This window comes from Nesoenas mayeri (genome assembly GCF_963082525.1).
Source record: "Nesoenas mayeri genome assembly, chromosome: 3".
Lineage (NCBI taxonomy): Eukaryota > Metazoa > Chordata > Aves > Columbiformes > Columbidae > Nesoenas > Nesoenas mayeri.
Genome location: NC_137544.1, coordinates 65,094,012 through 65,115,912, shown reverse-complemented (window position 1 = coordinate 65,115,912; position 21,901 = coordinate 65,094,012). Strand labels below are relative to the sequence as shown.

The following is a 21,901-nucleotide window of genomic DNA, read 5'->3' as shown; positions in this document are numbered from 1 at the left end:
TACTGAAGTAAGAGTCCTCCAAAGGCACGTCTCTGCCATTTACCACAGCAGCACATGGCTTTCAGCTCAGTAAAAAAAAGAGATCCTCTGTGCAGGAGTTTGTGTCGTGGTGATATGAGTCTAGATAACCAAATTTGGCCCTGAATAGAATATTCATATGGCTTGCTGTTGGAATAAGTGCGAAACCTAAAATCAATATTTGGCTGAAATAATGGTAATGATAGAAGAGCTACTGAAGCTAGGAGTGAAAATGAGGACATAATATAAAGCAGTTGTGTATAAAATATAAAAAGTCATCGACATAACTTTTTTTTCATTCAGACATACAAGCTATGTTACATACCTTAGTAATAACCACCTCCTGATGAAATCTCCAAAATCTAACAATTCTTTCACAGATATACAGCACCATAGGACTTAAAACCCACTTCCAAGCCTGCAGAAAGTTGCATATTAAAAAACAAAACAAAACAAAACAAACACATTTATTTCAATTTCTAGAAAAATATTTTGCATTTCTGGTTTAAATCACCAGTAGCCTAAATTATTTGTTTTCTCTGCTGTGATTTTTGTTCATCTTTCTCAAGAAAGTATTTATTTCAGTTGCTGCTGTAGTAATTCTGGCTTACTTGTGAAACAGACATATGGGACTCCTTTACAGATGTACTCCAAAAGCAGTGCTAGTATCTATCTGTATTTTGGCCAAGAATAGTCCTTTAAAATATTTTCCTACTAAAAGGCAAAAACATTAACCTGTTTAGGTGTTACATATAGATGTCATTGGACTTGAAGACATATAGCTGCATACATTTATAAAATATTACCCATAGCTTTACTATCCTTTTGCTCTTCAAAGTCTAAAGTATTTCAAAAGGGTCAGATAGGAGTAGCTGTTACTGTCAGCCGTGAGTTTTCTGATGCTGCATGAGAAAACATTAAGTCCCAAATATTCAATTAGAGGAATGGGATATATTTCCATTTAATCCATTAGCTGTCTCTTTATCAGTAAACGTGGGATTTTTTATCTAGGATACTACACTACTATAATTTAAGTATTGTGGAGGATTGCAGTGCTTATACTTGGTAGTTGTATGTACTGATTATTGTAACAATCAAAGATACTTGGCTATTCACATATACTAGCTGCTGTTTTCATTGAGTTGCATTGATAGCTAAGATAATTAGATGTAATTGAATCTTCATGATTTAATTTTTTTTTCTACAAGAGACACTGTTCTATTTCCAGTTTTGTTAATCACACAGCTCATTCTAGCAAACTGTAGACTCTGCAATCATATGGCTTTTAAAATCTTCAAAGAGTAACTTCACTTACTGAAACATGGATTTTGCTCCACAAGATGGGTAAGGGGGATATAAAGTATCTTTTATGAGAACCAAGCCATAAAATTATGTGGCTTCCTTAGAAAGTGCTAAGAGGATGGAATTGCAATTTCCCAAGGTTAAGTCTTGAAAATTAAAAAAAGGCATGATTTAATAATAGGAAGAAACCAGCATAAGCCAGAAGATTCTCAGTTAAAGCAGGAACTCAACACATCCGTTGTCCCTAAATACTACAGGTGTCTCTGCACAGTGGGTAATCTCATGTCTTGAATATATTTGCATATATCAAGCCATAATAATGATGAGGCTTCTTTTTCCTCCCTTCCATTTGTGCTACCTGTAAATAAAAGCATGTGACAGGAATGTTAAGGCTGTAGGCTACCCTGTGCGAGAGCTCAGCTGAGATTTCAAATGTGCCATCGCTCCAGTGCAACAGAGCGTTCAATCCAAAATATCTTTTTGCTGGGTTGGGATGACAGGGCATCCACCAGGAGGGATGGGCTGCCCAGGCAACATGGCTCCTTGCTGGCTAGTCAGGGCATCTGTATTCTTGCCCAAGTGGTGTTTCCTCCTGTAATGAGAATGAATGGAGATGGGGCAGTGATGGCTCAGGAGAAACTGTGAGGACAAATGTCCGGATGACCCAGGTGCAACTAAGGCATCAGATCAGGCTCCCATGGGCTGAAATATGGGGTGTGGGAGCAGATGTGGCATGACTGAGAGAGGAGCTTTGCTGCGCTAACCTCTCTTGGGAGCCATGGTCAGTGGGGTTCGTGCTCCAGTGTCACCTCACATGATCCCAGGTATGCACAAGGCTGTGCTCTCCCTGCTCCATCACATCCCCACCTGTCCCTGCTGGTGCTGCATGGGTCTTGCCATGACTTTTTAGCCTCTGAATGAATTTGTGCTGTCTATCTGCGATGTAACAGGTATCACGCCATAGCACATTACCCATCCAGCAAAGCACCGTTCTTATACATGATCTATATGCCATATGGTATTATCACAATTCATTTAAAGTAATATGAATTTGCAAGTATGGCCTTGAATATGCAAGAAAGTGTGGCAAAATAGGTTTAACACAGAGAAGTGGAAGTTCTCTCCAGTTAGCTTTATGATAATGAATGGGATGACATGCTGTTAGAAGCAAGCTTGTGTCTGTATTCATGGTGTGTAGCCATGTATTGATTTTTATGGTGACATTGTAGCTGAAATTTTTAGAGAGGTATTCATTTTCTCATTAATATGCAGGTTGGATAGCGGCTAACAATAGTTTAGTTTAAGAAAAATCTATGTCAGCCATTAAAAGAGCTACAAGACACAGAATGCTAATTTTTCTCCTTTAAGATTTCCTTTGGTATGTTTTCACTTTTTGGAAGAAACAAGAAAAACTTGCATATGAGCAAGCTATATCTTGAGCTGTAAATGTTAAATGATTTTGTTTGGATGCTAGACATCTGACATACTGTACAAGTCTGCTACTTAATTACCCCCTGTGGATTTGCAATCTCGTTGCAGCGAAACCACCCTTCTGTGGGACATTTTTCCTGCCTTTTGCCTTTCCTTTTTATAATTCATTATTTCAAATTCTCTCCTTTTTACCTAACTTAAGACATCAAGGCTGGATGATATGAAGCATGTGCCCCAAAGCAAGGACATAATTTTATCTCCAACTTATTCTCCCTTGATATATAGACTATCCATATTAAAGTGCTATTAGTTAAAATAATAATAGTAATTTGCATCCCTAGCTTTACTGTTCCATTGTATTTTCTGAATTTCTACCCTCATAAGGTTTTCACTTGAAGGCTCTGTATGTGCACTGTATACATCAAAGATATTGGTGAATACAATTCTGTAATGTATACCCTTGAAAAGGAGTGTTGCCTAACTAAAGAATCTTCCAGAAATAGAAATTTTTATTAATAACAGAAAAATTTTACATAACACACTTCTTCTGTACCTGCCTATGCTGATTATATAGGAAGACAGGATCACTATTTAAATGCATAGGGAGAGGCCACGGAACAGAAATGGGAAACTACTCTCTAAACATGACTTTAAGTGCCAGTCACTAACATACACTCCAGCACCCTGCTCCCTAAGATATTTGGCCTGCCAAGGAAGCACATTAAGTTAAAAACAAAACACAAACATCATTCTTACCACAGGTTTGTTGCCAGAAAACTGCGGCAAAGGGCACTGAGTGGCGTTCTCCCATTCCCAGTAGCGATCTTTACAGTAAGTGACATTGTGAAGCAGCAGACTCTGAGGCGTCTGACCTCGGACAAGCTGGCTTAAAACAAAAATGGTCATCAGAGATATGCTGCTTTGCAAGGTTTCTGTGCATCTGTAGGTTTTGCACTAGTAGTCAAATGCAGATTCTGAGATACCTGAAAGGTCAAGAACCGGCCATTTAACTCTATTTCTGCCTTCTTGTCAAATTACCTTTCTTTTGGTTTAGCCATGACTTTTTGACCCAATGCAAGAAGTGTGCTATAGTATTGGTACACATCAATGCAGCTGAAGTGCAGAGAGTCCTTGTGTAGAAAATGTATATTTTGCTGTTTGTGGCAAAATTAGAATGATTTTCAAGTTCTTTGGAGCAGACACTTTGACCTCCCCTCTACAGGAGCATCTGGTATTGTTTAGAAAAACAATAAAAAGTAATAGTAACAGACCTTCTCTTTCCTTTGCTGCTTTCTAAATGCATTTTTAAAAGCTGCAAATAAAGTTGGAGGACCATAATTAAATGTGTACTCTCTAAACATATTAAATTCTAGCTTCTTCAGAGAATGTTAATGAAGTGAATTTTCCCAAACATATCAATTCTGACTGTTCAGTTGAAATGAGTTTCAGCTGGTGCTGATTATGGGTAGAGAAGGAAGATTTTTATGAGGAAACCCTGTTTGTTTCATAATGTTTCCCTGAATTTTCCCTTCCATCCTTACTTTGGCTCTACAGCGTTAGCCTGTCCTGCCCACTAGTCTAATGAGAGACAAGGACATAAGAAAGTGCTGCTGCCTTCTACATGGCAGTGTTGTTAGCTGTCAGCAGTTCAGAGAGAAAGACAGAAAAGGAGGTAGGCTTAACTGAGTTTTGTTCAGTCACCTGGGAAAGAGATGGGGAAGTAGATGAAACTTTGGGTTTTGACTCCTCGTAAATGATGCAGTGGTAGGGATGTGCTGAGGCAGCAGGCAACTGTTCTGTTGTGTAGCACTCCCAGCCTGGAGTGAGCAGTGTGCTCACTGAATGCTATCCAAAGGACTGTTAAATAAGTGTCCCTTTTTCAGGGAAGTCTTTTGCTGGGGAACATCGATCAGCTGGCTAGGTAGAGGGAGCTTACAAAGCTGAAGTTTTAAAGGGTTCATTATATTTTTTTGAAATTGGGTTCTAAAGCATTTGCCAGAGACAGAGGGGAAGGGTACCAACAGGACAGAACTTCCTCTTGTGCTGAGGAACAGGGAGACAATCAGTGACCTCGCTGTTATCCCTCTCTGTTAATGGCATGTGACTGGGCTAGTCATAAACTTGAGTTGTTTTTTTACTGTGGCCATTTAAACCTATTTCATAGTATATTGCCTATTTCTCTACAGTGAGGAAATTTGGGGTTCTTTTCCCTACAGATAAAAAAAGGCAAAACCACTTTACATTTATAGATGCAGAGGAATAATAGAAACGTGGAATCATAGAATCACAGAATCATAGCCTCATTTCAGTTTGAAGACACTGTCAAGATCATCGAGTCCAAACTTAACCTAACTCTAGCGCTAAATCATGACCCTAAGAACCTCATCTACACATCTTTCAAGTACCTTCAGGGATGGTGACTCAACCACTTCCCTGAGCAGCCTGCTCCAGCGTTTCACAACCCTTTTTATAAAGAAATTTTTCCTAATATCCAGTCTGAACCTTCCCTGGCACAACTTGAGGCCATTTCCTCTTATCTTATCACTTGCTACTTGGAAAAAGACACCAACACCCTCCATGCTACAACCTCCTCTCAGTTATAGAGAGCAATAAGGTCTCCCCTCAGCCTCCTTTTCTCAAGACTAAACAACCTCAGTTCCCTCAGACGCTCCTCATAAGACTTATGTTCCAGGCCCCTCACCAGCTTTGTTGCCTTTCTCTGAACTCTCTACAGCACCTTAATGTCTTTCCTGGAGTGAGAGGCCCAAAACTGAACACAGTATTCAAGGTGGGATCTCACCAGCACCTAGTACACTGGGATGATCTCTTCCTTAGTCCTGCTGGCCACACTATTCCTGATACAAGCCAGGATGCTGTTGGCCTTTTTGGCCACCTGGGCACACGGCTGGCTCATGTTCATCTGGTCCTTTTCCACCAGGCAGCTTTCCAGTCACTCTTCCCTAAGCCTGTAGCGCTGCCTGGGGTTGTTGTGACCCAAATGCAGGACCCGGCACTTGGCCTTGTTGAACCTCATACAATTGGCCTCAGCCCACTGATCCAGCCGGTCCAGATCCCTCTGTGTGGCCTTCCTATCCTCCAGCAGATTAACACTCCCACCCAACTTGGTATCATCAGCAAACTTACTGAGGGTGCACTCAATCCCCTCACCCAGGTCATTGATAAAGGTATTAAACAGACCTGACCCCAATACTGGGCCCTGAGGAATGGGCACAGGGACATCCACCACTAGGTAGCTGACATGCTGAAAGCTTGTCAAGCTTGTACAAGCTCTCTCACAAAATACATTACAAGAGCTATGAGCATAAGGTCTATCCTTTATTACTTTGAACCCACAAATTTCTGATTCCTAATCTGCAATGTCCCCAGTTCTCAGGGATGACAGTTCATTCAGGCTGATGCCTTGATAAGGTGTAGGTTGTAAGATGTTATGAGTGGTTCAAAAAAACTAAATCACACTTCTAGTCCTCAGAAAAGTGGTGTGTTTTAATTTCAAAATGCTTTTGTTTTGTAATCTGTCTCCAAGCAAAGATACCAGCAGTTTGTTAATAGAAAAGCACAGGATTATAGATTTAAATCATGTTTTATCTCAAACTGTGTACATATACCCCATGTAGTTTAGGCAGACACTTACCCCATACCATGGATTATTAAACCAATAAAGAAAACCACGAAGAGGTGGTGGGTATACCAGAACACCTCATAGCATGACCTTCTGATGAGCTCAGTGGATGAAGTCATGATCAGAATTAAAGCCACAGTTATCACAACTCCAGTTACTCCAGCTATGGTGGTAAGTACCTCTCCTGTTGTGTTCTAGAATAAGAATACATTATTAGTATTAGTAGTTGTTGTTCTTATAATTGTTATTTTTATTACTACTTCTGTTACTATTGTTACTGTTGCTGCTATTACATGTGTAGCCAAAATCTAGAGGATATGTTCAGCATAGGAACAAAACCAGGAAAAGACATGATGGCAATGCAAACCCCCATTTTACCACAAAAAAAAAAAGCATGGAAAACCATCCCTCTGTTCTGTTTCCACTCAGACTTATCCCAGACAGATGTGTACATGTTTGCTGCCACTCATTTGGTTCAGGACTTGAAAGGAAGAAATTAGTACTTCTATCCATTTTGCTTATGTTAAAGTGTCTCAGCAAAAAAGGGAAAAATATTAAAGCAATGAGAATATTAAACCTAGAGATGTTAATAAGCAAAACAGCACTAGAAAACAACTTATTCATATGAGAGTGATAAAGTGAGATGCTAAGACACCTGCAATCATAAAGATGTGTCTCTTTTGTGTTTACTTTACTTCAAAGTTTGTGGGTTTTTAGCAGTCCTGAAATGGTGTACAAAAATGGCACACTCTCATTGACCTGAACAGCATACCTCATTTACTTGTTCCTTACATTTACCCGGGGATACATGGGATAATACTTGGTTTTATTTTTAAAAAGACATATTTATATTCACATTTTTATGCTTGTCAGTGATGAAACTTTAATATACAGGGCTAGAACATGTTCCTTCTTGTTCATGACTCACAGACATCAACACAGGTCTGTTACATCTGTCTAAACTCACTAAAATAAACTGAAGTGAGAATGAAGATGTATTTTGAACACAGCAGTCAGATGCTTATCTCAGTTATAGAGTGCAAATCATTAAGAACAGCAGTAAAAATCTCACACACAAGATGAGACTCAAACTAACTATGCCAGTAGAGTGTAACTGAAGTCTTCATTTGTTCTAAAAAGCGCATATATCTGTTTCTTGGAGCTGATGCACATGAATGAAGGTGCTCGGCATGGCTTCTGTATCCTGGGTTGGTTGTAGAGCTTAATTCACTATGAGAAAAAAAATCCTGTATTGTACTTGTAAAGTGCACTAATTTGATCTGGAAATCCTAGAGGTGATAAAATTCCACCGTGCCATTTTTACAGTCACTTTTTACAGTAAAATGATTCTTTCAAATGTTCATAGTTGACAGCACACAGTACATTTTCAAATTGGTGCCTGTGAAGAGTGTGTTCAGATCCCATTACATATTAACAGGACTGATCTAGGTGATATTTTGAACACATTACAGTGGCTAGTTTGAAAGTTGAGATGAAACAAGGAAAAATGTCAAAGGCACTTAGCGCATTGCTACTACAAGGGCAGGATGCAATTTAAAAGAATGCCTGCATTGTTGCTCTCCAAACTGTCTTCTCTGAAGTTAGAAGCAATACTTTTTTTGCTTTCCTTCTTAATTTATTAATTCTGAGTGTAGCTACTGAGACACAAGTGGACAATACAAGAAATATAAATACTAGAGGTTAGAGTAAAATCTAGGCTGGTAATTGTGGGACATATTACTGTGAGAAATCTGGGAAAGAATCTCAAAAAATGCTAGCCTTCATCCTCAAGGGTATTTAGGATCTTTAATTAGAGAAGCAAAGCTCTTTCATGCTGAAAGATGGCAGGTTTCTGTTCAGAGCTGTGAGCTCTGTTCTGTTTTTGGGGAACATATCACATGCATGTGGTGATAGGGGGCACCAGGTGCGCAGAAAGACTGGGCAGCTTAGTCTGCGCTTGCTGTCCTGTTCTGATAAACCTAACTACTTTGCCAGCACTAACATAAAGACTTTTGTGTTCACATCATTGAGACCACTCATTTGCTTTGTTTTCTTCAAACTTGAAAAGAGTAGCTTATGCTGTTTTGAGACAGGCAAGGCGTTAGACAGGAGACACAGTCACTTTTCTTTCCAAAAGCAAGAAAAGCCATTTATTTTCAGGACTGAGGTGGACACAGTCCTACTTGTCTCTGTAGAGCACACACCAGCACTGTCTTTCCAGTGCACTGACTCCTAAATACATCAAACCTGTGGATGGTTATGCACATGCTCTTCCCTGGACAGCCACATTTGACATGTCACAGGGCAGAATCAAGCCCCAGTTTGGGAAGATACTGCACAACCATGGGGAGGGAGAAATATCAGCTGTGAAAGAAATGTTGTTATGTGATTTTTTTGTTTTGATTTTCTTTCTGGAAAAAAAAAAAAAAAAAAAAAAAAGTTGGGTTTGTTCCATATACTGCTAGTTTAATTTAGTTTTTAAAAATTATTTGCAGCTTCATTTCATTGTCTGCTATTCACAATACTCCTTATCCCCCCTTAACTGTCTCGTGGCAAACTAATTAAAATACTGTAGACATTTATTTGAGCTTAGCAACCTGAAATTGCAGCTCTGCATAAGTATTTTCAACTGAAATTGAGTTTAACCTTTGGCAGCACCTTCTCGCTCTGGTTAAAAAGCTTTGAAATACAGTTTTACTGACAATAGAATCCACAGAGGAAAACGTTTTAGATGAGAAAAAACAAAAAGTGACAGCTTACCATTTCATAGGTCCTGATTGGGTTCAAGTAGCTTTCATTTGGGCTCTTGCCAAGGCCAGAAAGTTTATTTCGTAGCTCCCCAGCTTCCTTTGACTGGCTGGTATGATACCGCTCAATGTTGATCAAGTGGGCAACAATATGGATGGCTGCATGAGAGAAAGTGGTGTGAAATTACAGATACACTTGTACGCATCCACAGTGCCAGAAGGAACTTCATTAAGCATGCTACAAGCTGTTTGAAAAGCTTGGGCTTAAACTGAGAACTTTGCATGGGTTAATCTGACAATAAAAGGAAAATTTCATCAAATACGTGTCTGACTGAAGCAACTGTTTCACACTGAGGAGGAGTGGAACAGCTCCAGGGTCACCTCCCATGTTTACAGTAAAGTGCCTGGCAATGTTCAGTGTCACCAAAGCAGGGACCTCTTAGATGATATAAAGGTGTTTGCCTCTGATTCAAAGTTGTTCAAAATGAGATAAACTGATTAAAATCCCTATTTTTTTAATAATTTACTAGAAAGTGTCATGGCCTAATATTGATACAGGACATTAACTTGTCTGTTTCAGGCATAGACCAGTTTGCAAGTTGCACCAAGGATGGATCTGAAATCTGTCCCCTAACAAGCAATTATAGCCTTACTTTATGCAGGTGGAGCCTGGGGAAGGCACAGGAACTATGATTTTAAGGGAGAAGTCTGAATCACAGTGTTAGATCTGATTTGCCCTCAGCATCATATATCAGCTCTGCTTGTGGCCTACTGCTGAAGGGTATATGAAATGTTCAGTTGAGAAAAATGCCTTGGAGGGAAAAATAAAGGACTTTGTTTTATTATTGGCTAACATAGATAGTCATAATCATGCTAGGGGCAGAGTTTGAGTTTTTGATATTTGAGATTCTCAGATCTGTTACAAGAAAGCAGTAATTAATGCAAAATATTAAATGCCAGAGGATGAAAAAATGACAATGAAAAACAATTATATGTTTACAGTAGAGCTATTAGGATATGCTATTTCTATAATAACTTTCATAATTAGGTTCCCGTTATCATCTCTCCTTCAGTGTGTATCTGTTCCTGTCCCTCACCATTTAAAAAACCTTTCTAAACGCAGTGTTTGTAGTAAACCAAATATGATCTGCTTCCCTGAATCATATTATCTCAAAACCAGGTTATTTTTTCTTTTTTCTATTTTTCTTTTTTCTTCTCTTTTCTTCCTTCTTCTTTCTCCTTTCTTCTTTCTTCTTCATTCTTCTTTTTTTTTTTTTTTTCCTTTTAAAAATTGTAACTATTTGCATGAAAGTAATGTCGTACTGTGCTAGTCACTATATAATCATAAACGAAAACATAGGATTAACCGCATAAGGATTTTGGTCTTGCTAAGCCTTTTAGGTGCCTATCCATTCAGTAATCTCCCTCACTCAGCATGCTGGAGGGCAGCTCCTTTGCAGTGCCTGGGAGAGCTGTGGGTGTGGGAATATGAGTTCAGGTAGGATGCTGGCCACAGAAGTGTTTAAAGCAGCCAGTGGAAAAAGGTAGAAGATTACACTCTTCCACCCATCAGTAGGTTAACTCATGTGTGCAGGATGGAGAGAGGTTATTTTCACTCTTCTTCTGAGGTGATCCTTCTAAAGCAGTACATGTGCTGTGGCTGGTTGACTGTCAGGTTGCACTTCATTCAAAACGTCATATTAGCTTAGGGACTCCTCCCTGCCACTCCCTAACACCTGCTTTACCTCATTACCCCATGCCTAGATACTCACTGGGAGATGAAAGAAGTATTCTAAAATCCTTCTTAGATCAAATTTAAAGTAGTGCTTTAAACCAAATCACATGTCCTGGTTGCTGGGCTAATTAATCAAAATAATCAAATATTTATTAACACAGGCATCCAAAGTGAATATCCTGAGCACCTCAAACTGCAAAGTAAAGCTCCCATTTTTTCTCTGTCTTTGGCCGAATGAATAATAAATTATTTATACAAGCTGGAATAACTTCAGCAGAATGGAAACTGAATCCAAATGGGTATGGACTGCACAGATATAAAATGAACCTGGAAATTAGAAGACAGATTCAAGCCATCAAAGGCATGACACTCTGAAATAACCTTTCAATAAACGGGGTAATGGGATCAAGCAATCTAAGCAGCTTTCGGCTGAAGGTTGGTCATTTTATGAAATAGCGTATATGATGTGACTGTGAGCCCTAGAGGGTATTGGACTCAGTCACCCAGCATGTCCTGCATATGCTGTTATGGATTAGGTGCTGCAAGTGAAACAACTTGGCCAGCATCAGGCGGGAGACTCTTCCTGGAGCCTGTGTGTAAGAGGGAGCTCCCAACACCTCGTCAGCACTGGGACGTGGGAAGGCAGGTTGCACTAGACCACAAGCAGCGAGAGATGTGTGGATGCAGACTGTCAAAACCCAAAAGCCCAAGACGCTTTAAGCTGCAAGATTTAGGTGACAGCTGTGTGGAGGCTGTGGCAATCTGTTCCCCAGTGCACAACTGATGTATAAGCAGTATATAAACACTGGTTTATGTATGTAAGTGTTTTAAGTGCTGAGTGGGAAGCGGGGGAACTGTTCCTACATGGGGCTTCTTTAAGAACAAATGTTTTGGCCTGGTAAGGATGTTAGCAGATCCAGCTGGAAGGGAATCAAGTCACTGCTTGATGAGGACCTGATTTCTCTGACATGTGAAAGAGCTGACTCAGAGGATGGAAGTGCAGGGTAATGGACTGCTGTTTGTGGTAGGTTGTGGAGTTACATGCTGGGTGTAGTTCAGTACCAGCCTAAGGGAAAGAAAAGAGAAGTCTTTCAAAGGATGGAAGGCCTTGACAATGAATCTCTGAGTGGACTTCTACTGAGCAGTTATACCTTGGCATCTGCTAGTGATTACTGGCACAACCACTAATGGCACTTCGGCCTCTTGTCCCCTATGCCTGCATGATGCTCTTTATAATTCTGATATGACATAATAGTCACCATAGCCTTGGGACCCTGTGAGTTTCACACAGTTGTGATCCATAGTGTTGTTTTACCGAGGATTCTCTGCAGCATATAAACTGCAGGTTTTGTACTATCCTTGCTCACTTATAGTAGCAACATTGACTAGAGTTGGAGGTATCAATCCGTGTTCATAGAGTAACATGGTTGCTCTCTTTCACCTTCGAAACACATAGGATTTTTTAAAAGTGATACTGCAGATTGTGAAGTCTTCATGTGAAATGAATACATTTCTGTTGTTTAGAAGGCTACAAAATCTTGCACTTTCCTCAAAGTGCAGGATTGTTTGTGATTCGTACAAATTCTAGTCGTGTCAGCAGCAACAGGAAACCTAGTGCTATGTGGTATATGCTGAATTTTGGGAGTGGGAGTGAATTTGGGAGGTGGAGGTTTCTTCCAGACAGAGGTCCGTGTTTCCTAACAGAATATTTCTAGTCTTGAACAGAAAAAAACGAGTTGAATAGATATAGCTTCTCAAGAATGTCTAGGACCCTAGGTTTAAAGAAGAGTAGTCGTGTTGCAACATTTCCCTGTAAAAAGAGACCCACTTTCTGCAACTTAACCTAATGAATTTTTTCTTCAGGCTATTAAAGGACACCATTTTGTCCATCTGCATATTGTTCTGCTTTACTCTAAGTGCTACTGTCAATAGATATATCATCACACCTTCTTCTTTGGGATTTACCGCATCTTCTCTTCTGGGCGATATTCCATCTGGCTTTCATCTAACAGATAGAGGATATTACAAGTATAGCAGACTTCCAGAATGAACAGGAGAGGTTGTTTGGTTTTGTTTGGTTGGTTTTGCTGCAAGCTATTCTGCAGTAGCTGTTAATGTACAGGGTATAGTAATACACTGGAAAATATTAACATTCAAATTAACAATGTACCGAATATGTTGGTTTACCTGAGTGTCCCGTGATCTTGATTATTGCCTTGAGTGTTATACTTCTGATATTTTTTTGTGTGCTGCTAGGAAAAAATGATGCAATCTAAAGATGATATATAGCTGAATGGTAAGACTGGTGCAAAGATCTAATTCCATTTTCAGTGTGGTTCATTTAATGTACAATAGTTGCAGCAGACTAAAAAGTCTGGGAGTGGATACACTACCATTTGCTAAAATAGTTTACATCCCTATAGTGCATTTTCTGAAGGTCTTTGCAGTGTGTAGAATTTCCTAAGCAATTCCAAAATTAATATGCAGATTTCTGAAATCTGAGCTTACAACAGTAGTTTGTTGGTTTTTTTTCCCTGCACCCCTTAGATAAGTTAACCATGAGGGCAAAGTTTAAGGTACTACATCTCAGGATTTTCAGTTCAATTTTTTCCTCATTGTGCATGACCCAATATAAAGTATGGAATAAATCATGCAGTCTTTTAAACAAAGTTCTTTTTTTTACAACTGTGCACAAAGACCGAAGGTTTTTGACTGTTGTTTTTAACAACATCTGGAACCTCTGAAGCACTTAACATACATTAATTTGTATTTGACTCTGAGATCTTCTATCTAGTCCACCTCTGAGATCAAATAAAAGGTTTTATTGGAAGAAGAGAGGAAGAAAAAGGGTTGCTATTAGAGCATGGTGTTTACTGTACACATTCTTAAATACAAAGAGATGTAATTAAATTATCTTGAAAGTCTGATCAATTTAGCTAGTCTTATTCAGCCAATTGTGCCTTCAGTGAAGCATGCACAACCCTCATTGAACTAAACAGAAATTGCATGTGTTTATCTGAGGACAAGATTTCACTCTCTCGTTTTCTACATGCCTGTACAGGATAATAATCAAATTGGAGCTTGCTGCTAGCAGCTAAATGTTTTGGTTAACCAACCCATCATGATAAAATCAAAGGGTCAAATCCTGGACTTTCTGCCTGTAGTGTAGAGAACGGCTTTGTGAGCAGCTAATTAAGGCACGGAGAGTTCTGCCCCTGACCAAGCCTGGGTTCTTTTGCCACCCACAGCCTTGTGCCATTTCTAGTTACACAAAGTGCTTAATTCAGCTTCATGCTGCCTTTGTGAACTAAAAGAGTGCAGGTTGTGTAAAAATTACAACAACAGTGACCACACACATACTTGCATTGGATTTTTATTCTTTTAGAATGGCCATAAGTATCAAATAAGAACACGACTTGAAGTATTTTTTTATCTCAGCTGGAAGCTTATAATCTTTAATTTAATGTAGTTTCCTTCTTAGTACTTGCACTAAGTCTGGATTTAAACAATCTGACTAAAGAAAAATGCAGTTTAATGGAAATCTGACTTTCTATAATGTCTGGAAGTGCAGCGCTGAGATATCAGCTAAACCACTTTTGAAGATAAGCATCTGCTTCCCTGAAAACTTCATTGCTTACATAAAAATGTGACTCAGATCACCAAAGCCCTTCACATAGCCACCACTATGAAACATGGTTGAAAATGGGAAGGTTTTCTAGTATTTTTAGCTAGAGATTTTTCAGTGCTTGTCAGAAGCCAAACATACCTGGCATCACTATACTTCTGTCTGCATTTTGCATGTTTTTAAGGAAAATCACACTGCTGGAATTTTTAAGGAGCAGGAACCACCATTTCAAACAGCCTAATTCCAACAAACCTCACTATCCTTACTCTACTATCCCTTAATTGCTTAAGCTTTATTCATATAATAATTCAAAGGTTGTTGGAGCAATATATCTATATAGCCTTTCTGCAAACATCAAAACTACACAAGAAGCGGTTTGTTCTTCCAAATATGTACCAATTGTCAAAGTAAAAAAAAAAATCCCCCCAAAATTCCCTACTTCAGAAAAAGTATGAATGTGCCTTTTAAGAGGGTAAAAACAATACAATAAGGAGGAGTTGTACAAATCTATGTTTACTATCTCTTGAAAGTATCTTTAGGTATCAGAGAACTGCCTCTCAGTTGAAAAGTCTCTTGCATTAGAAAGTGTAGAATGATTTGCACTGATGAAACTGAGAGTGCATGAAACTATGATTTTATTTTAGCAGAGTTACAAGTCTATAAGGAAGATTTATTAGTGGGTGAATAACTCCCAGGCAGCTCTTATCACAGATAGGCATGCAGAACGCAGGAAGCCAAACTAAGCAGAATTCCCTTTACTGAATTTTCAATGATGCCCTTGATTATAGATAGCATTGTTTACTCTCTCTCCTTCCTCCAACTTCCCTCTTCCACTAGTCTCTAATTATATCCTTTTATGACCTGACCAATTAAAGTCTGCTCTTGAATTTGTATTAGAGCTGATGAAAAATTAAAGGTACAGATGTACTTTTTCCAAGGCCATGCACACCTCAGCTGAGCTGTCTGCCTGTTAGAAGCCAGACAATACTAATGTTGCACAGGCTATTTTTAGCACTCTATTAAATAAATATGCTGGAATAACACCACCTGGCAAGCTGAGATGAATACATGTTACTTTAACAATAAACTAGTCTACAATTTTATATTGTGAGGCTAAGCTTACTGATCTGATCTGCAAATTGGTTTAACTTCTCGCTGCCACATTTAGGCTATTGATCATACAGGCAAGAACATTCATTTAAGTAAGAATTACTAAATTGCAATAGACTAATAGGAGCTGACTATGCTTTTGTGTAACAAAAATGCAATATAGGTAGTACTTGGATAAATAATGTGTCAGTTGAGAGGAAAATGACATCTATTTACACATCATTTTAATACTGTTAGATTTTCTAAAAAGAGACTCAATATACTTTTGGATACCTCTTTACTCAGAAATGTTGCTTTTCTGTCACAATATGTGCTGTAGATTGTGGGGCTTTTATGAATTTGAAATTGAATTTCAGGCAACTGAGTTTCTGACCATTCTTTACCCAAGTCTGACTCTACAGTGATGTAGTGTTTTCCCAAATATCATAGTTGTTGCTCACTTGTCTGTTTGGGAAGCATAAGTTAGTAAGTTGCCAAGTTTTGTTAATTAGTCTTCCCTGTATTTTGTTTTCTTCCTCAAATATCTCATCAACTATTTGTCCATTTTATATTCTGGGGAAAAAAAAAAAGAAAAAAGCAACCCAGATAACAACACAGCGATAAACCCTTATTTTCTCCCTAGAGAGTTACAGAATTAAATAATGGCGCTTTCTGCCATTTCACATCAACTCCTGTGTCTTTTATCCTTGGAATTACTGAAGCTATAAAGTAATCATTTTTCTGATAGACTTGCACTTCCCAAGCTGTCCACCTTAATGCACTAGCAAACATTTTTATATATATGTAAAAGCCAAAAACATAAATGGTTTGACTGTGCAGTTTTGCTTTCTTTTTGGAGCATGACAAATTATGCACCAAGCAGAAGTTGGTTAATTTACATTGCTGGGTTGATTTGTTAATTAAAGAAGCAATGTTGCATTCTGTGGGAATCTGCTTTATGCTGAAGCTGAACACTGATAAATGAATGGACATGACAGATAAGTAAATCATCATAATACACTCTAAGATTCACGTTCTCATCCTCCAGCCTTCCCCTCTGAATCCTTTTGCACTACATAAAAAGGACAAATTTTAGCTATTGATTCCTGATGCCAATTCTCTTTGACTTTGTATTCTTATCATATAATAGAATCATAGAATGTCCTGATTTGGAAGAGGCCCACAAGGATCATTGAGTCCAACTCCTGTCCCTGTATATGACAACCCCACACTTCACACCATGTGTCCAAGGGCATTGTCCCGTCTCTTGTCTCACTGCATAGGGACATTAACAGTCTATACATGCAAATGCAGCTCCCTCATGTAGACTGAAAAAATTATTTGGACCAGGAGCCACCCTGACAGCCTGAAGGTAGAACCTTTACCCTAATATGTCTTGTGCTTGCAAAAAACCCTGATTAACTTCTGTGTCTCCTTCACATTTTCTAAATGAACTGTCGGCCCCAGATACCTCTCCATCTCTATGTGCTTACGTTCTTTCTCATATTGCCTTTTGTTCCTCCTTCTTTGCACATCCCTTTTGTCCATGCTATCTCCTGTTTCCCTCATGTTCTCTGAATTCCAACCAGCTTCAGTCATCTCAGGTCCTTTAACCACCTGGGAAACAGGAAGGTGCCCTGTCTTCTTCCCAGACAGGTGAACAAACACCTATAGCTCAGCAAGTCACTAGGACAAGCAGAAAAGATAACTTTTGATCTCAGGATGCAGTTTTTCCCACAAGAGGGCCATTAGTTTCCTGTACCCATCACCTATTTTTTAAAAAAACCCAAACTAGAAACATAATGTTTTTGAGACTGCTACTTGTCTCAAATTCAGGTTAAATTTATTACCTGGTTGAAAAATTATTGAAGAAGATGTAGCAGTGGACGGATAAGTGGTGTGACTCATAAGCACGCTTTTCTTAGGAAATCAGACTGTAACGACTATGATGACTATGTCATCTCCCCAAACATCTGCTCTCAGAGATTTAATGAAAGTTATTTACACTAAATGTTAAGAGCACACAAGTTGGTCACATTAACTAAATGGCAAATAGTAGTTACTATCTAGCTGAAAATTTATTGACTTAAGAGTCAGTCTTTTCTCAAATGAAAAAGGTTACAAATGGTTAATCAGATGGGACTCCCACACGTATTTAAAGCTGCAGTCACCAAATGATTGCACTAAAATAACATGTTTCAGAGCTGATGCGATTACAGCATAAGGCAAAATCACTGTGAAATTCAAAACAGTTCAAAGGCAAAGAAGAAGAAAAAAAGAAGCTTACTTGTATTTACAGCTATTCCATGGGCAACCATCTTGTGAAACATGATGTTTTTGTCAAGCTGTCTCCTCAGTGCTCCTCCACAGCACTTGGTGAAAAATCAGAACTTGTTTTATATCATTACTATTACTATTTGCAACTCATATTTTGGAGAGGAGAAGAGAGGAGTTGAATAAGTTTAACAATTGAACGTTGAAGGAATTTAGTGGAAATTTGAGGTTAGCCTTAACTTTGGGGCACAGGTAACTTTTCAGCATAGTGACACTCCAGGATTTCTTAAGCTATTCAGCCTATGTAGGAGCTCAAAACCAGGTTTGAAAAAACTCTGCTACATTTAGCTGTGTTTTGTGAGTGGTTTATCTGGGCTGGTGATTAACACATTTGCTGGCGTAAGGATCCCAGGCTGGGGCCACCACTGCTTTGCAAGTCCAGGTTTAGCTACACAGCTGAACTGCTGGCAAAGCCAGCTTGCTATGAAAACATTTTTGCTGCTTTCATGAAATGCACACCCCAGGAGGGTGAGGCTGTCTAGACCTCAGGTGGCTGCATGCTAATGTGGTATTGAGCTGTCTTCCCATGATTGGAAGTGCTGGAGAGTGATGTGCTCATGGCCAGCTGGGTGCCTCTGTGCAGAGCCAGCCTGGGGCCGGGGCACGTTGCCATGAGCCAAAACTAACACACTCTGCTGGAACCTGGACAGCCCTCATGGACCTAATTCACGCTCTGAACAGTAGTGTGGGTGTCTGGGTTGCTCACTTGACCTGGTACAGTGCCATGCAAAGATCCTGGCATTTATCCACGTTGTTTCCCAGCTAATAAATCTTCCAAAAATCTGGAGCACTACGGGGTGCAATGCCAAGACACAGCACCTCCTGGAAGGGTCACTGGATCCAGCCCTGTGCTGACTGTTCTGGAGTCAGCCAAGTTGCTCTGTACCATGCTCCTCAAGAGCAGATTATTGTCCAGAAGAGCAAAATATTAGATGTGAGAAGAGTTTCAGTTATCCAAGTTCTTACTCAGCATCTAAGTGGGAATGCATATATGTTATGTTATGTTATGTTATGTTATGTTATGTTATGTTATGTTATGTTATATTTTTTTTTCATTAAATGCTCAGCTCCTGGACTCAAACAATTATAAAACAGTGTTGATTCCCAGCCTAAAGACTTCTTGAAACGTAACTCTAACTTTGAAGACAAAAACAAATGAACAAATAAAAAACCCACCCACACAAAAACCCAAACAAACAAACACAGAACTGAAATAAGAACCAGCTTACAATAAAATACATTAATGTTACAATTTCTAAATTCCTGTTGCTTGTGGAGTCATGAAGTGATCAGTGATTTTTTTACGCAAACGTGATATTGAAATTGCTCTGACTGAAACAATTCACTGCAAGTTGAAACTGTAGCTACTAGAGCTAAAGCCTTAAGTACTTCCTACAGCTGATGCCAAAGTTAATGTAAATGCCTCTGAGCAGATGATCACTCCGTTGCAAAAACGCCTGTTTACAAGAAGGGAAGACCCGAATGGTGGCCACTCAGAACAATTTAACCATGTTCCTTATTATCCTTATGACACTTTTATCTATCTGTATGTTTTCTTCCTCCAATTTTCTCTTTGCAACTACACAGGAATGGCTACTTTGCAACTACACATAATGGCTATGTATTTTCTGCATTTGGCCGAGTTTCACTATTACATCCCTGCTTAGTAGTTCCTCACTTTTCACTTCATGATGCCATGCTATGCGGTGGCTGCCAAAATCAGTGTTGCATTTAGAGGACTGCATCAAACAAGTAGTTTGCTTCTCTTCAGTCATGAATACCGACAATTTAAATGGTAATAACTAGGCAGTAGTGTACAGACTTCTCTATGAAAAATTAAAATTCCTTGCAAAACGTTTGATGTGGGTAATACAGCTGAATTATGGAAATAAAAAGGGAGGATAATATGACTATTTGAGAAATGATACTTACAATGCTTGCTCCTCTTAAGAATGAAATAAGATTTCTACTGACTGGTAACAGGATTAGCATGCAGTTAAAATTAAGGCATGTTGCAGAAGCTCTTGCCCAAGCCAGGGTTGACTGTACATATAAAATATAAAGAAATTCAATTACAAGCTAGGTATAGGAAGAGCAAAAGAAAGAAAATACTATATTAACATAATACTCTTATATGGGTAAATTACTGTTGAAGGATCAAAAATATGATTATAAAGGACGTAAATACGATCAGACTATGCATACATTCTTCTTGTGGAGCCCTTCAACAATCAAACTTGTACTTACTCCCAGCATAATCCGTGTATAAATGTAAGCATCTTCGTCTTCATACCAGTGGAAGGTATCAATAAACAAATAGAAATTGAGTCCCAGCCACACCAGCTACAAAGCAGACAGGCTACAGATTAGTGACATATGGTAACTTTAGTGCATGTAAAAGTGGTTATAGTTATAGTTTTAAAAGTATCAGAGAGATATTTCAAAATCAGGGTGCAATGCAGCTCTTGATCACAGATGATAGAAATCACAAATGCCTGCTGGAATGAGGCTATCTTTTAGCAAATGCAGGATTAAAATCCTATCCATGCATCCCCAGTGAGGATATAGATGACATTTACTGTGTGATGGTAAACTTGATCTTAAACACAGGGCTTAGCCTGGTCTCTAAAAAGGCAATAAAAGCTAAAATTAAATAATTCCAGAAATGGAGGAAGTTATGAGCTGAGGAGATGCCTTTCACTGCCCAATACTCAATTCAACAAAGCCTCTGAACATAATTCAGAATTTAATTTCAATTACAAGTGCAAGCCCCATCCCCTTTATCTGAGAACTAAAGTACATGGATTTTAAAATAATTAAAAATAAAACAGTATGACTTTAAAATGTTTTAAAGGCTAGTTATTAAAAAGCTGCTGAATATTTTATAGCAAATTTTACATTAAGCTTGGGAGTATTACTGTAAGCAAACCATAAAATGTCTTTTAAACAAGTTAAAATATTTATATATATCCAATTAGATTTTTAATGCTAAAAATACTCACTAATAACAGCATTGAGAGTTTTTCATTCAAAATCCAGCATCCCATCCTGAGTGCCTCTCCCTGTGCTAGTAGCAGCTGACTCTTGCCTTCCAGTATAACCTGAGTTCTACATCCATTCCTCAGGCTTTTCTACTAACTCTTTTTGTCTTTAGATTTTAATAAGCACCTAGCGGGAGCAGGAGATCTCTCTAGGAATTTTCTAATTAAGGACTCCCTGACAAGAACAGATCACCCAGGTGACATGTCTCATGACCTGTGTAAATAAAATGCTGGTCATTGTCCAGTTCTTCCTCTTTCCAGAGTTATTTCTTAGCAATGAGAGATACTGTCATTAAACTGTCCTCTTCTACTAGCATTTATTTGTGGCTTGTTGGGACTTTTTTTGTCTTTATCGTAGCAGTTTAAATGGACTATAACGGTTGTTCATGATTTGTCTTTTAATTTAGAAGCAAATGGGAGGATCCCTTTTGTGTATGTAAGACAGGAAGACTGCTAAAAGGATCTTAGAAGTGGCAAAGCCACTCAGTCAGAAGTTGGGAACTGAATGAATAAATAGTGCCTGTCTAATGTTTATCTGGATTTCTTGCATATAAAGATTATAGAAATGTTAAAATGCATGGTAGTTTTTCCTTCAATTAACTGCAGTCATAAAATAAGCAGTTACTTTCTCTTGTTCACATTGTTTGGTATAAGGACAAAAATCCTAGTTCTTTCTACATTAACCTTGAATGTCAAGCCTCACAAACATCAGCTGCTTTCACCTATGATGTGTAAGGTCTGAGCACATAAGGGTTAGGCCAAACTCTTACTTGCGCATGTGGCTAGAGCAGCCCAGCAGATGCTGTGGCTCTCCATGTGCTCTGCACCCTGCTCCCACATTTCTCTGCAAAATGACATCGCTTTGACAGGATGTAAGGTACTCAGGAGATATAAGCCTCTTCCAAATACAATCCACAAACACTGCCCAAGGATCGACCT

The 21,901-nt window shown here is 38.8% G+C and overlaps 1 protein-coding gene across 1 annotated transcript in view; it reads right to left on the bottom strand.

The window, feature by feature from the left end:
- The window catches only part of NOX3 (NADPH oxidase 3), a gene marked incomplete at both ends in the record, with an annotated part of 38,186 nt that extends 17,218 nt beyond the window's left edge, over nt 1-20,968 (bottom strand). Inside the window, 8 exons of the mRNA XM_080341733.1 lie at nt 344-436; nt 3,508-3,637; nt 6,404-6,585; nt 9,152-9,297; nt 17,875-17,959; nt 19,854-19,964; nt 20,169-20,264; nt 20,924-20,968. Coding sequence (XP_080197859.1) covers nt 344-436; nt 3,508-3,637; nt 6,404-6,585; nt 9,152-9,297; nt 17,875-17,959; nt 19,854-19,964; nt 20,169-20,264; nt 20,924-20,968 — 888 coding nt within the window. The remainder of the gene's footprint in view (nt 1-343; nt 437-3,507; nt 3,638-6,403; nt 6,586-9,151; nt 9,298-17,874; nt 17,960-19,853; nt 19,965-20,168; nt 20,265-20,923) is intronic.
- Between the last annotated feature and the right edge of the window lie 933 nt (nt 20,969-21,901).